At 44.0% G+C, this 16361-nt stretch overlaps 1 protein-coding gene across 1 annotated transcript in view; it reads right to left on the bottom strand.

Annotated features, from left to right (window-relative positions):
• Positions 1 to 16361, bottom strand: part of WDR27 (WD repeat domain 27) — a 577860-nt gene that overhangs the window by 485880 nt on the left and 75619 nt on the right. The window contains exons 7-9 of the mRNA XM_077486311.1: positions 5976 to 6046; positions 5684 to 5804; positions 1038 to 1140 (exon numbers count right to left, since the gene is read on the bottom strand). Coding sequence (XP_077342437.1) covers positions 1038 to 1140; positions 5684 to 5804; positions 5976 to 6046 — 295 coding nt within the window. The remainder of the gene's footprint in view (positions 1 to 1037; positions 1141 to 5683; positions 5805 to 5975; positions 6047 to 16361) is intronic.

The raw sequence follows: 16361 nt of genomic DNA, 5'->3' as shown, positions 1-16361 counted from the left end.
TAGCCCTTCCTCCTCTGGGCTGGCCACTCAGCTGTCGGCTAATTGCCAGCTCTCTTCTCTCTCTTCAGTTATCAGCTGTTCCCGATGATGCTCGTCTGGCCTGCCAATATAAAGTCTTCCAGCTCATTTCTCCTTTGCCTTCACGTTTGGTCACATCACTAGGAACTATCTCCTACTGTTGTTTCAAGACTGGCTTGCTGACATCCCTACTGGCTACCATCCTGCTTGCAGTTGCTCTCCTTGGATCCCTGACGTCTGGACTGGCTGATTACCCGATCTGGTTTATGAACTTTGGACTGGCTGACTACCCGATCTGGCTACTGGACTCTGGCTTGCTTGACTATGCTTCTTCCTATTTATCTTTTTATTTTTATTAATAAACAAGTGTGATTAGATTGTACTTCTGTCTCTGTCTGTTTCATGGTTCCTGACAGGATCGCTGTTAGTGGGCAGATAGATGTGTACAATTGCAGAAGAGACATTGCACAATAATAGCCTACCTGCTCACAGTGAATAGCAGCAGAACTTTAGTTGCACTTTAAATGTATTTTTTAAATGCAAGTAGTGAAGTTGATTTGTTACTAGCCTTTTGTAGCCTCTGTACAGCAGAGCTCATCAAGGAGGAGAGAGAGTCAGCAAAAAGAAGTCAAGCATTGTGCTGCAATGCAAGATGCATGCTCACAGGGGGGGACAGAACAGAGTGACATAGATATGAGTGCTGCTCCTTCTTTCACACACCTGTAGACCATTTCTGGACAAAGTTAATCCAACTATCAGGTATACACAGAACTGATAGGCAGCCCAATAGCTAAATGAAAGCTTACATGCGGCAGGCGGACAATAATACTAATTGTAAGGCTTCAGCCTGAAAAGATGTGCTGTTATTGGCACCATCTCCAAGTAAGAAAATTTATTGTAAAAAAATATTTTTATATTAGAAAACTGTATATAGTGCCAAACATACCAAAACAGATTTTGAATTCACATATACACTTCAATTAAAATGCATCAGGTGCTTGTTAACTTGTACAACTTACATATATAACTCTTGTAGTTGTTGGTTATATTTCATTATATGCAGTATGGGAAGACCAGAATCCACTTCATTTCCCAAACTTTTATCACTGGCCCTCTCATTCTCTAAAACAATGGGAAACAGTAATATGTATGTGAATGTGGAATATTTAAAAGATGTGTGGCACATCAGACAGCACAAGAAATAACAAGTTGCTGTAAATAAATATGCTTTTGTTTCCAATGCTATCCGTGCACAGGGTTTTCCTTGCTTACAGTGTGCATTATGGACATTATATACAGCACTAAAGAGATTTTTTTTTATTTAGGTTAAAAAATATATATTTATTGTATATACAGTCATTATTTCCTATTTTTTTAAATACAGCCATCGGTATAACTAAAGGTCAGGTTTTAATTGCTGGGGGTCCCCAAAGGAATTACCTTAATTTACAGAGATTTCCTCTCACTTCCTGTTTAGTTATGGGACAGGAAGTGAAGGAAAATTTCCACAATGGACCACAGATGGCTAAAAAAAATCTGACAGGGGTTATAACCCTCCCTTACTCTATCCGAAATTAAAAAAAGTTTTGCCTATAGTTCTAATTTAAGGGTTCAATTCTGAATGACAATTGCCTCCCTTCCTCTCTCCAAGTACAGATAGTGCTGTGTAGATTTTCAGTCTGTAGAAGTCACTAAATGCAGAGCTAATGCGGACTCTCTTATTGGATAGCCCTGCATGTACTCCAACCACTGAAAAAGAAAGCATCCTGTATTAAAGGTTTATTATCAATACAAAGATAGTATATGAGTAAAAAAAAAAAAAAGTGTGTGTGTGTGTGTGTGTGTGTGTATATATATATATATATATATATATATAGGGTTACACCGATACCATTGATTCCCAGTTACCGATACTTTTTTAGTGGCACTAATATGCAGGACTAATGATACATGAACTGTGTCAGCAGTATTTTATTTTTATTTTTTACCATTTTTTTACAATTTTAATGGGGGGGGGGGAGTAGAGAGTTTCAGTGTGCTTTTTATTTTAAATATTGTTACAATTTAACCTTTTAAATATTTATTACAATTCTTTATTTTTCTTTATCTTTTATCAGCCCTGTGGGGGGGCTTTGGTGAAATATCAGGAGTCTTAACAGACCCTTGACATCTCCCTTTTGAGACACAGCAAGGGACTGGGGACAGAGATTCCCCAGTCCCTTTCTCAGCAGCCTCAGCAGCACTGGAGATGAATGGACAGGAGACAGAGGCTCCTCTCCATTCATAAACTGAAGTATCGTAAACACAGTTTACTATGCTCAGTTATGAATGGACAGAGTCAGTTATCACTGACTCTGTTCATTTGGAATAGGAAGGAGCCAACAGATTTACTGGCTCTCCATCCTGAAAGATTGACACAGGGGGGACAGGAGCGGAGTACACGGAGGGGAGACCGGAGCGGAGGACACGGAGCGGGGGGCCGGAGCAGGGAACTGGAGCGGAGGACACGGAGGGAGGACTGGAGCGGGAGACTGGAGTATACGGAGGGGGACCAGAGCAGGGGGCCGGAACAGAGGACAAGAGAGGAGTATACGGAGGGGGACCAGAGTAGCCTGGAAGAGGATACAGAGGGGGACTGGAGGAGTATACAGGGCCAGGGATTGATCGGTGCCTCAGTGGGGGGATTTACAAGCACCGATCCCCCCTGTATAGATTTCAATAAAGCAGCTGGAAGCCGCGGAGGGGAGAGGAGAAGCGGTTGTCAGCTACTTTATGGAAATCTATACAGGGGATTGGTGCTTGTAACTCCTCCAACCGCCGCACCGATCACCCCTGACTGTCCAGGTATCTGATAAAGCATCGGAGCATTTGCCCAAGTACAAGTACTCGGGCAAATACTCGGTATCGACAACGATACTAGTATCGGTGCAAATATATATATATATATATATATATATATATATATACACACACACATACACAGTGGATATAAAACGTCTACACACCCCTGTTAAAATGTCAGGTTTCTGTGAAGTAAGAAAATGAGACAAAGATAAATGATTTCAGAACTTTTAATGTGACCTAAAACTGTGCAACTCATTTAAACATCAAACTGAAATCTTTTAGGTGGTGGGAAGTAAAAATAAAATAATATGGTTGCATAAGTGTGCACACCCTTAAACTAATGCTTTGTTGAAGCACCTTACCCGTCTTTTTGGGTATGAGACTATCAGCATGGTACATCTTGACTTGACAATATTTGCACACTTTTCTTTGCAAAAACACTTCAAATCTGTCAGATTGCGAGGGCATCTCCTGTGCACAGCCCTCTTCAGATCACCCCACAGATTTTCAATCAGATTCAGGTCTGGGCTCTGGCTGGGCCATTCCAAAGCTTTAATCTTCTTCTGTGCAGCTATTCCTTTGTTGATTTGGATGTATGCTTTGGTTCGTTATCATGCTGAAAGATGAAGTTCCTCTTTAAGTTCAGCTTTCTAGCAGACAACTGAAGGTTTTGTGCCAATATTGACTGGTATTTGTAATGCTGTGTACACACGGTCAGACTTTCCGGCAGAAAAAGTCAGACGGAATGATTTGATCGGATATTCCAATTGTGTGTGGGCTTCAGCTGACTTTTTTTTTTCTGAAAATTCTGACAGACCTAGAAATAGAACATGTTTTAAATCTTTCCGACGGAATCAATTCCTATCGGGAAAACTGTTTGTCTGTATGCTGTTCCGACAGACCAAAAAAGACGCATGGGCAGCTATTGGCTACTGGCTACTGAACTTCCTTTTTCTAGTCCCATCGTACGTGTTGTACGTCACCACGTTCTAAAAGATCGGACTTTGAGGTGATCCTGTGTAGGCAAGACCGTTTCAGTGGAACTCCGTCAGAAAAAACGAGTTTATTCTGACAGAAAAAATGGTCATGTGTGCGCAGCATGTCCAGTGTTGTTTTGGATCGTTTGGAATTATGGCCAAAAAGTTCAACCTTGGTTTCATTAGACCATAACACATTTTCCCACATGCTTTTGTGTTTTTTGAAAATTTAGCCAGGCTTGGATGTTTTTCTTCATAAAAAAATAGGCTTCAGTCTTGCCACTCTATACCATAGCCCAGCCATATGAAGAATACTGGAGATTGTTGTCACATGTACCGCACAGCCAGTACTTGCAGGATATTCCTGTAGCTCCGTTACTGTTGCTGTAGGCCTCTTTTCAGCAATTTTGGAGGGACTTGGTAATGTCACTGTTGTGCCACATTTTCTCCACTTGATGATGACTGTCTTCACTGTGTTCCATGGTATGCCTTGGAAATTTTTTGTACCCTTCTCCTGACTACCTTTTAACAATGAGATCCTTCTGATGCTTTGGAAGCAATGGCTTTTGCTGTAGGATGTGACTAAGAAAATGTGAGGAAAGACCTACTAGAACAGCTGAACTTTATTGGGTTAATCAGAGGCACTTTAAAATGATGGCAGGTGTGTACTGACTCCTATTTAACAGGTTTTTCAATTAGGTTCTACAGTTAATAGGTCACAATAAAGGTGGAAAAAGTTCTAAAACTATTTATCTTTGCCTCATTTTTTTAAATAAATAAAAAATAACAATTTAACAGGGGTGTGTAGACTTTTTATAGCCACTTCCACTATATATATATATATATATATATATATATATATATATATATATATATATATATATGTATACACCACAGTTTATATTGCATGAAATGTAGAGACTACTACTGCTCCCCTACTGCTGAAAATGATAGTTGCCTGGTAGTCTTCCCAAACCTCTGATTTAGAACATGATTGCAGCCTTTTAAATCGGAGTGATGTCAGAGCTCTATTAAATACTTGTTCATGGACAGTAATTCACATTTTTTAAGCCATACTTTAACATAAAAGTCAGGAAACTATGGCCGATCTAGGGGGGTGCTGGGGTGGGCTAGGGGGTGCTGAGCCCCCCCCCCCAAGAATTTAGTTGTTCCCCTCCAGGTCCCTCCCCAGGGACATTGTCCCTGGCCCTGATCAGGGATATAGACTGGTGGCAGTATGTTAAAAAAAAAAAAAAAAATGTATTCATTTTTTTTTCAATTAACCTTTATTTTCTATTTTTTTTTTTTACCAATTTTTTACATACTTCCATCGGTGTGCTTTAGTGTCACCACATAAAACTGTACTACTCTGAGGGGGTGTTAAAGGATGGTTTTCTTTTTTTTTTACGCATTCATTGCTGTTACAATGATGTTTTAAACCTTCATGAATGGGTTACATTCATACCAGCTGTGGTTTTACTACTGTGTGCTGTGATTGGCCCACAGCTATCAGATGGCACAGTGTGCTGTGATTGGGCCAGATACCACGTGATAGCTGTGAACCAATGACAGCATCACAGCAAATGTATTTATACACCTTTGTTGACATTGTGATCATGTGATCGCAATCCCTGGCCACTGAAAGTGACTGGGTACCAGAAGCCTAACAGTCACCACTCTTTGCTCAGAGCAGACTGGAAACTGAGCAGTCAGTGGTCATGCAGGCTTAGGGCCAGCGGGGGACAGCTTCAGCATTGATCAGATGAATGTTTGTTTTTTTACTATGCCCCTCCTTTAAGGTATTTCTAATAGGGTCATATAATAAAAGGTCATTGATAATATACCTGAGCTTCCAGACTGTCCAAAATTTTCAAACTGATTGTAAAATTTCAGTTTCTGCTTTCGAAGATCAATATTGAAAAGGCAGCGAAAGCGATGTCCTTTTACCAAACTAAAGCCTCGTAACTGAAAGAAAGATTAACATTTCATGTTCAATGCAATGTATGTGATCTAATAAACAATTTTGTCACTGTTGTGTTTATCTTGAGAAAAACAAGTAACTAGATACACTCAAATATACCAATATTTTTATATAATTCAAACACTAATATAAAATTATTTGAACTGGAATTTTACCATTCCATCAGCGCATCCCGTAACCAGCTGCTCATTTTCTTCATCAATGTACATCTTTAAAAGAGGGAAAGCTATGAAGACAAAACAAGAAAAGTCTCACAAACTATAGAATAGGGTATGCAGAAGAGAAAAAAATAGCAAATGGGGATGTGGCTAGGTGCAGCCTACCTCTACCCCACATCTAAACACTATGGTTTGAAGCACTTCCGTGTAGCACTGTAAGAAGGAAAGCATCTGAACAACAACAGTTCTTCTGAGAGTTCTTCTCTCAGTAATCTCAGATTCTTAAAATGATGCCACATTGAGAGTAATTGACAGGATCACACTTTCCTTCCTAGATTGATAGCCAGCAAGCCCCAGGTCCAGCAACAGCAAAGGACAAAGAAGCCACCGACTAACCAGGGAGATTGAAAAGAACTACTCTGACCTGAGTAATGTCTTCATCTACTTCCAAAGCAAAAGTAAGTGAAAGATCTCATCATACACCGGAACCTCACAGAAATGGTATCAATAACTGTAAGCACAACAGACAGTGCAATTATAAATGTTGGATGGATCATATGTAGTTCATAAACAGTTCATAGGTACATAAGGAGGGAATGGAGGGGGTAATAAATGCGGCAGCTGTCCTCAGAGAAAGCCAACCCTGTATATAAGATAGAAAAGGGAAGACACATGAAGCGCCACCTAAGTGCAGTATTAAAAGCAGGATTTAATGGCAAGGTACATAAAATCACTCACATGTGAATCACCTGTGTCTTCCCTTTTCGAACCCTCACAGCGAGACCAAGCCTAATTTCCCTACAGGAGCTCTCCCCTTCCATTCCCAGCTGAGACGCACGCCGCGCTTCCTGGATCCCACAGAGTGACTGACCGGCCCCTGTCTCATCCTGCAGCTGTGCTGTTATTTATTGTGCCTTACGGATGTATGTAAGTGCTTTTATATTAAAGACTAGGGATGAGCTTGGTGTTCAAAGTCAAACGCATGTTCGACTCGAACACCGGCTGTTCACCCATTCTCGTGGCGCTCACGGCCCACAATGCACTGCACCATCACAGTGCATTGCTGGCTCATGATTGGCCAAGCATGCACTGTGCTTGGCCAATCACAGCGCCGGCAGCGAGGAGAGCCATGATTGGATGCCTGTGGCCAATTATAGCTCAGGCTGTGTAGTACACGCCCCACACTATATAAGGCTGCCAGCACGGCGGCCTTGTTTAGTGTTCCGGTGTCTGCAGGAGTTAGTGGATGTTGTCTGTGTGCCTTCACCGCACAATACATCTGTATCTACCCTTCATTGCTGTTCTGAGTGTTCTCTAATTGAGCCATCTGCCATCTGCAGGAGTTAGTGGGTGACTGGGTGTTGTCTGTGTGCCTTAGCCGCAGATTACACCTGTATCTACCCTTCATTGCTGTTCTCTAATTGAGCCATCTGCAGGAGTTAGTGGGTGACTGGATGTTGTCTGTGTGCCTTCACTGCAGAATACACCTGGATCTACCCTCCATTGCTGTTCTCTAATTGAGCTATCTGCCATCTGCAGGAGTTAGTGGGTGACTGTGAGTTGTCTGTGTGCCTGCACCACAGAATACACCTGTATCTACCCTTTGTTGCTGTTCTCTAATTGAGCCATCTGCCATCTGCAGGAGTTAGTGGGTGACTGTGTTGTCAGTGTGCCTGCACCACAAAATACACCTGTATCTACCCTTTATTGCTGTTCTTTAATTGAGCCACTTGCCATCTGCAGGAGTTAGTGGGTGACTGGGTATTGTCTGTGTGCCTTCACAGCAGAATACACCTGTATCTACCCTTTACTGCTGTTCTCTAATTGAGCCATCTGCCATCTGCAAGAGTTAGTTGGTGTTGTGTGCCTCCAGCGCAGTATACACCTGTAGCTACCTATATTGCTCTTCTCTAACTAAGCCATCTGCAGGAGTTAGTTGGTGTTGTATGCCTCCAGCACAGCACAGTATACACCTATATCTACCCTTTATTGCTGGTGTTCTATAATAAAGGCATCTGCAGGAGTTAGTGGGTGCTGTGTGCCTCCAGCACAGCACAGTATACACCTATATCTGCCCTTTATTTCTGGTGTTCTATAAAAAAGGCAGCTGCAGGAGTTAGTGGGTGTTGTGTGCCTCCAGCACAGCACAATATACACCTGTATCTGCCCTTTATTGCTGGTGTTCTATAATAAAGGCATCTGCAGGAGCTAGTGGGTGTTTTGTGCCTCCAGCACAATATGCACTACCCAATTGCTGGTTTTCCCATCTCCCTGCAGGCCATTACCATGTCTGGAAGGCCAACAAGGAGAGGCAGACAGGCACGAGCCAATAAAAGAGGGCAAGCAGGCTCTGTGTCTAGAGACAACAGTGCTGGTCGTGGACACGGTGCATCGTCATCAGCACGTGGCCATGGGCCACGCTTGTCCTTATTTTCGGCAGCTGGACGTGTTGAGCCGCATCATGCCGAAGACTTGGTAGAGTGGATGACCAAGCCTTCTTCATCCTCCTCATCCTCTCTCACCCAGGCTCAGGGTACTAGCAAAGCAGCTGCCAAGCAACCTCTTCCCTCATCTCAATGTCATCATCAGTGACTCCTTCTCTAGACCCACCACGTCCTCCTGAGGAGTCACCCGAACTGTTTGAGCACAGTGTTGGGTACATGCTCCAAGGGGGATGCCCAGTGTTTTGTAGGCTCTGATGATGATACTCAGCTAGAGGAAGGCAGTAGCGTGAGTGCAGAGAGAGGGGATGCTCAAGAAGGACTGCAATCTAGCAGTCATGTTCCACAAGCTGCAGCATACTGCCAGGTTTGCTCCAGTGATGAAAAGGTAGGGGATGATGAGGGCACTGACTCCACGTGGGTGCCTGGTAGGAGAGAGGAGGAGGAGGAGGAGGCACATCTCCGAGGCAGGATGCTCTCTGGGGGCCAGCTTAGGGGCAGCACACCAACAATAGACTCGGCCCCCTTCCACGAGTTTGTGCAATGTGCGGTTCCTCAGTGGCAGGTCCCCAAACACCACTTTTTCTCAAGGAAGGCGATTCCGGCTCTATACCGGCATGTGGAAGGCAATGTCCTTGCCTCGCTGGACAGGGCGGTCAGCGGTAAGGTGCATATTACCCCTGACTCATGGTCCAGCAGGCATGGACAGGGACGTTACCTGTGTTTCACGGCCCATTGGGTCACTCTTCTGGCAGCTGGGAAGGATGCAGGACAAGGTGCAGTAGTGTTGGAGGTTGTTCCGCCACCACACCTCCAAAATGCTACTACTGGTTGTGACACACCTCTCTCCTCCACCCCCTCCTCTTCTTCCTCCATGGCCTCTTCCAGTGCTCTGTCCTTGGAACCAGCAGTGCTCCATAGGCGTTCAAGGGGCTACGCAAGTACGCAGGCAAAACAATGCCATGCCGTGCTTGCGCTGGTTTGTTTGGGGGACAGGAGCCACACTGGGGCAGATATTTTGTCAGCTCTGCAGGGGCAGGCCGAGAGGTGGTTGACGCCATGCCAGCTTAAGCAAGGATTGGTGGTTTGCGACAATGGCACCAACCTCCTCTCTGCCCTCTGACGGGGACAACTGACCCATGTGCCCTGTGTGGCTCACGTCCTTAACCTGGTGGTGCAGCGGTTCTTGGGCAGGTACCCGGGCTTACAGGATGTCCTGAAGCAGGCCAGGAAAGTCTGTGTGCATTTCCGCCGATCATTTAATGCCTGTGCTCGGCTGGCTGAGCTCCAAAAGGAGTTGAACCTGCCCAAGAACCGCCTTATATGTGACATGCCCACCAGGTGGAACTCAATGTTGGTCATGATGCAGCGGCTGCACACGAAGCAGAGGGCCATCAATGAGTACCTGTGCGATTACGGCACCAGGACAGGGTCAGGGGAGCACGGTTTTTTCTCACCACGCCAGTGGGGCATGATCAGGGATGCATGCACTGTCCTGTCACCGTTTGAGGAGGCCACAAGGATGGTGAGCAGTGACAGTGCATGCATCAGTGACACTGTACCCCTTGTCCACCTGTTGGAGCATATGCTGCGTGGAATAATGGACAGGGCACTTGAGGCAGAACAGAGGCAGGAAGAGGAGGACTTCCTTGCCTCTCAAGGCCCCCTTTATCCAGACAGTGTTCCTGCTGTCCCATCCATCACACAGGAAGAGGACGAGGAGGAGGAGGAGGAGGATTGTGTCAGCATGGAGGTGGAGCCTGGCACTCAGCATCAGCAGCAGCAGTCTTTTAGGGATGATTTACAGTCCCAAGAAACCCGTGGACTTCTACATGGCTGGGAGGAGGTGGCTGCGGATCATGTTGTCCTTAGTGACCCAGAGGACTCCAGACCGAATACCTCAGCTAACCTACGCTGCATGGCCTCCCTGATCCTGCAAAGCCTGCGGAAGGATCCTCGTATTCTTTGGATCAAGGAGAGGGACCATTACTGGCTGGTCACTCTCCCTGATCCACGGTACAAGGGTAAGGTTGCCGGCCTTATTTTGCCATTGCAGAGGGAGCAGAGGATGAGACATCTCCGGGAGGCCTTGCAGAAAGGTCTGTGCAATGCGTTCCCAGAGACTGGGAGGTTACAAACTCCTGGTCCTGGACAACGTGTTGCTGAGGCATCAGTCAGAAGGAGCAGTGGACAAGGTGGCCGTCAGACGATTTACCCCAAGGTATGATTGGTTCCAGCAACCATCGCCAGCGTCTGATTTAAATGGTGCAGGAATACCTAGGGGCAAGGTCAGACTTGGACACCTTTCCCACTGAAAATCCTCTGGCTTACTGGGTCTTGAGGATGGATCACTGGCCAGAGCTTGCACAGTATGCAATTGAGCTACTGGCCTGTCCTGCATCCAGCGTTCTTTCGGAACGCACCTTCAGTGCTGCTGGTGGCTTTGTAACCGATCACAGGGTGCACCTGTCCACCGACTCGGTTGATCGACTGACCTTCATAAAGATGAATCAGTCTTGGATCACCAGCAGCTACCAAGCACCTGAAGCTGATGTAACCGAATATTTTTTTTTTTAAATATCACATCACTTCAGGACTGCCTATGCTGATGCTGAGTGACTGTCCTGTTATGTTGACTGTTTATCCTCTTCCTCCTCCGCTGATATCTTGGAAGAACATTTTTGGTTCTGGGTGATGCCACCAGCCCAATTTTTCAGCCCCTGTTTAACAGGGGCGTATAATTACAATTTTTGATGCAATGCTTTGCAGCAGGGCTCATTCCCCCACTCCAACTAGAGTATCTGGGAGAGATTGCAGTGTTGTGGCACCAGCAAGCAGTGCCTAAGGCCCAATTTTTCAGCCCCTGTTTAACAGGGGCATGTAATTACAATTCTTGATATAATATTTCACAGCAGGGCCCGTTTCTGCGCCCACCGAGAGTAACTGTGAGGACTTACAGTGTTGTGGCACCAGCACCACTACCACCACCACAACCACCAAAGGCCCTATTTTTCTACCACTGTTCAACAATGGCATGTAATTACAATTCTTGATATAATTGTTCACAGCAGGGCTCTCCAGCGCCTACCAAGAGTCTCTTTGAGGGCTTACAGTGTTGTGGCAACACCAACACCTTAGGCGCAAATTTCTGAAGAGCATATAGGGCAGGCCCCTACTTTCAAACATCCAACTTACAAACGTCTCCTACTTGCAAACGGAAGGAGACAACAGGAAGTGAGATGAAAAAAGACGGACGGCAAAACAAATTATACAGGGGTGATAACCCTTCCCTATGTTTTCCAAAAAGCTTAAAAATAGATTTTTTTGACTGCAGCTACACTTTAAAAACGTACCAGTTCAAAATTACAAACAGATTCTATTTAACACAACAAACCTACACAGTCCCTGTCTTGTTTGCACCGCCTGTATACTCCTGTTTTGAGTATATAGGGTCTGGGGGCCCCACGCCTTTCCTTTTTTTAATATGAGTAAAGGGTTCCCCTTAATATCTGCACAAGAACCAAAGGGGCTGGTAATGGGCAGGGAGGCTACCTATGCCATTTTTCTCAATGATTTTCATCCATATTGCCGGAACCAGATATTACATTAAAACCGCAAGCAGTTTTAAATGACTTTTTCTTCTGTTAAATGTCATTTTGTGCAGGGACTGTTCTAAACATGGGAAACACGTGCCACTTCACAGGCATACTATAGACACCCCTGAGGCACAATATTTAAAGGAATATTTCACTTTTTTTTCACTTTAATCGTCATTAAAATCAGTGCTCCCCAAACCCTTTTTAGGATAATATCTTGCATATTAGCCATTAAAATTAGCACTTTTTATTTCGAACGTTTGAGTCCCATAAACTTCAATAGGGTTCTAAAGTTTGCACGAATTGTCAGTCCGTTCAAAAGTTCTGGTGCAAACCGAACTGGGGGTGTTCGGCTCATCCTTATTAAAGACTATATTACACTATATTGCCTCTCTGTGGCTCCTTTTTGGGGAGCCCAACTTTACAGATTTTATGGAAGGAGCTATGGATATGCACCTGAGAGTGTATTAGTTGGAAGAATTTTACATTATGTTCATGATTGAAGTGGAGTCCAATTGAATTTTGGAAACAGTCGATTGGAATTACATGAGGCTTGGAAGGTTTGAGCTAAATGAAACTAAACTAAAAATTCTCCATTCGATGCTCGGTGGTCATTCTGTGGCCAGAGATATCTGGTGAGCATATTTATATGTCACTTCGGGTGAAGCACTTTTGGTCTCTTCAAGATTTAAGCACATTGCACTTTAGAAGGCACGGTGTCGGAGAAATATTATAGAAGATTTGAATCTCTATGTTATTGTATTTTGTAGGGCAGTGTTAGGTACCTGGTGATGAGCCCGACTTGATGGAAGAAGACTTCTCTTACAGCTCTGGTTCAGGGACCACTGGAGTGGAGACAGTGGCCCCGTGAGCTCAGCGGGGTAGGAGTGTCTGACTGGAAGCAGCGGCTGGTAACTTCTGGATGCTGGAACCACAGAGAAGATGGTAGACAGGCAGGCAGCGATCAGCAGGCAAGGCAGCGGCAGCAAGGACCGGGTGCAGCACACTTGGACAGCAGAAGAATGGTCAGGCAAGCCGGGTCACAACGGATAAGCAGACAGGTAAGTACAGCAGGCAGAAGAGAAGTGCAGGCAGGCAGAGGTTCGGCAACGGAGGTACAGTCCAAAGCGAGGTCAAGCAGGCCGGGGTCAGAGCAGGAGAGGTCAGCGAGGTCAGACGGAAGCCGGATCAGATATCACAACAGCAGGCAGATAGCAGGTAGTTCGGGGACAGAGCTGCAGACAAACAGCACCGAGTAGATGCAGCAGCCTCCTTTAAATAGGGCCAATGGCGCCAAACAGCGCTAACGCACGCGCATCCACCCGTTCCGAGTGGGAGAAACCCTGACAGGTAGGTACTCCTGCGCTAAAAGGGAATCTAGATATATTTTATAGGTGCTGCATCCACCGTCAGGGCCAAACTGTTACCCAGGTGTGTGGAAGAAAATAAAAGTAAGTGGTGTTGCGCTCCTAGAAGATTATTTTCCTAGCAGATGCTGATTTAGGGAAATATCAACTTAATGAAGGTGGGTATTAATTGGAGTTCATAACGTAATTGTCATGTATCCAGATACCAATGGGTCCAGATAGATTACTGTCTGTTTTCAATGAGGTATTAAAACCAGATCAAATCAGTAAAAAGCAGTAAAATTGATATAGAATCCAAAAATATATAAAAAAAGATATAGCTAGACAATAATTCTTTGCAAATAAACAAAGTATATAGATATTGATCAGTGCCACTAATTAATGTGCAAAAAAGCAAACAGGTGCAAATAAGCAAATATATGGCAGGACTGTGCAAAATATGCAAAGTGAAAATAAATAAATAAATAAATCCCAAAGTGGAATGTGGAGCTCTTATAGGGTGACAGTGTGACTTTTTTAGTGTGGCAAAAATTTTCAGTGTCACTGACACTCGTGGCTGTGCTAGATTATTACCTTACTACTGTAAGGTAAACAGCATGTAGAAGAGGAGGGAGGTGTTTAAACTCCTTCAAGCTGTGGTGTTCCTGCACGTCCCTATTGGGTATGCAGCAAAGCCTGGGGGGTCCTTGGGTGGTCCTTTTGTTCTTTTTCCGCTGAGTCAGTCTCATATATTCAGTGTAACAGGGTATAAAGAGGGGATATAGAGCCTACCATGGTGTAGTATTTTTCAATCAAATGAAGTTTATTAAATAAAATGATTGATAACTCACATTTCCATATGTAGGTCGTGCCTGACCGTCTCTTCCGGTGTCTGTATGCCTCTGTATCCTACGCGTTACGTCACAACACACGTGACTTCGACTGGGATGAGGCTTATGGGCAATGTAGTGTGTTTAAATAGATCCGGAGGGTTTTAATTAGTATTGGTCGCCATATACTAGAAACCCGTGCTTGAGGCACTAGGGGCGGCCATTTTCCTGGTGATCGTCGCATGGGCTCCGATCGCGCCCATTTTGTTGACGGTATTTCGGACAGGTTGTTAGATAGTATGGTCCGACTCAGGATGTGACCTAGTAGTCCTCATAGCAATACAGGGTGGATATGTTTGTTCTGTGGGTGTGTTCGTAAAGACAGATTCTTCTTCCCATTTAGCCATAAATAGACCTGCTACACTGGGCACAAATTTTGCGCCCATTGCTACGCCTGTCTTCTGTTGATAGTAGTTTCAGTTAAACCAAAAATAGCTATTCTTTAGACAAAAATCCAAGCATTTGATAAGGAATTTTCTCCCTGAACAAGGTAAATCTGAGTGTTTCTTTAGGCCCCATTTCGTGGCCTCACAAGCTTGGTGGTAAAAAATGATGGTGTACAGTGAGGATACGTCTGCAGTTGCTAAAATCAAAGGTCCTTCATAGTTGGGTAGTTCCTCTGGGATCTGTAATATTTGTTTTGTGACCCGCAAGTAGGCCTTTGTGTTTTTCACAGTGGGTTGTAGGAAGTTGTCTATGTATGCACCCATTCTGGAGGTAAGTGAATCTATTCCATTCACGATGGGTCTTGGTGGAGGATTCTCCTTGTTCTTGTGCAGTTTGGGAAGAGAATAGATCACCGGGGTGCGACATGACTCTGGGATGAGGTATTGGGCTTCTTTTTTATTTAGAATGTTTTTCTTCAGGCCAAGGTGTACTTCTAGTTCCAGTTGTTTTCTGCATCTAAAGATGGGGTTACTACCAAGCTTAAGGTAGGTGCTGGAGTCACTCAGTAGGGTCTCCATACTTTCGTTATATTGGTGTTTTGGTAAAATGACAATTCCCCCTCCTTTATCCGCAGGGCAGATGACTATGTCTTTTCTTTTTCTCAGTTTCTTGATGCCGCATTTCATAAATTTCGGTTCTTCTTGCTTCTTGATATTTAGTGACTTAAGGTCTTCGATTATAACCTTTTTAAAAACATCTACATATTTGTTGTTGTTAATCTGTGGATTAAAAATAGATTTGTTTCTCAATGAGCTATGTACTATTCCTTGATTGGATGTAGTGGCACGAGTTTTAATTGGATTACTTGCGATATATTTTTTTATATTCAGATTTCTAACATATTTCTGTATGCCAATGTAAGTTTGGAATTTATTCAAATTTTTTACAGGGGCATATTTCAGGCCTTTATCAAGAACACAGATTTCCTCTTGTGTTAATGGTAGGCCGCTTAAGTTAAAAATACCTTCTCCTTTTACTCTCTTTTTCTCTTGCCTGCTCTTCTTCCTCTTTTCTTCCTGGGCTTCTTCGCACTTCTCTCTGTTTCTCTGTTCGTCTTGGGCTCCGTCTTGTGTCTATTTGATCTTCCGTCCGTCTTGGTGGATAGTGTTCTGCTCCTCTGCCTAAAAAAGCCCTATTATCTTGTGGTTCTGGATAGTAGGTTTGGTAGTATCTGTCATCTCTATTGTCTTCCGGGTAGTCTCGTAGTGGAGCATAATAATTGTAGGTGGGTATATGATATTGTTCGTATGGATGATTGCAAGTTTGGGGAGGGCCCCAGTGGTCCCTATCTCTATAGTTATTTTCTTGATATGGTGTATGTTTTCTATTATGTGGGCCTTGTCTGCCGTGTTGGGGTTCTCTGTGTTCGTATGGGGGTCTGTTCCAGTTATTCGCAATACGGGGGTTTCCCATTGTTCTTCCAGTAGGGTTTTTTCCCACCGTTCCATGGTGTTTGATTGTATTGAGGTGCTCTTCTCTCAGGGTCAATTGTATTTTATATATATATATATGCATATGTATGCTGGACTGTTCTGACACTTTCATTAATGTTGTATTATTATAATATTCATGTTATGCTGGGTGATTTTTATATAAGTTTTTTGCACCCATCTGTTCACTATTTTATGCTTTATTCGTTTTTACAAATTTTTGGTGCAGCATT

The sequence above is a fragment of the Lithobates pipiens genome, unplaced genomic scaffold (assembly GCF_037356315.1).
Source record: "Lithobates pipiens isolate NorthernLeopardFrog02 unplaced genomic scaffold, aLitPip1_a1.2 Scaffold_18, whole genome shotgun sequence".
NCBI classification, from domain to species: Eukaryota; Metazoa; Chordata; class Amphibia; order Anura; family Ranidae; genus Lithobates; species Lithobates pipiens.
This window is presented reverse-complemented; position numbering and strand designations above follow the sequence as displayed.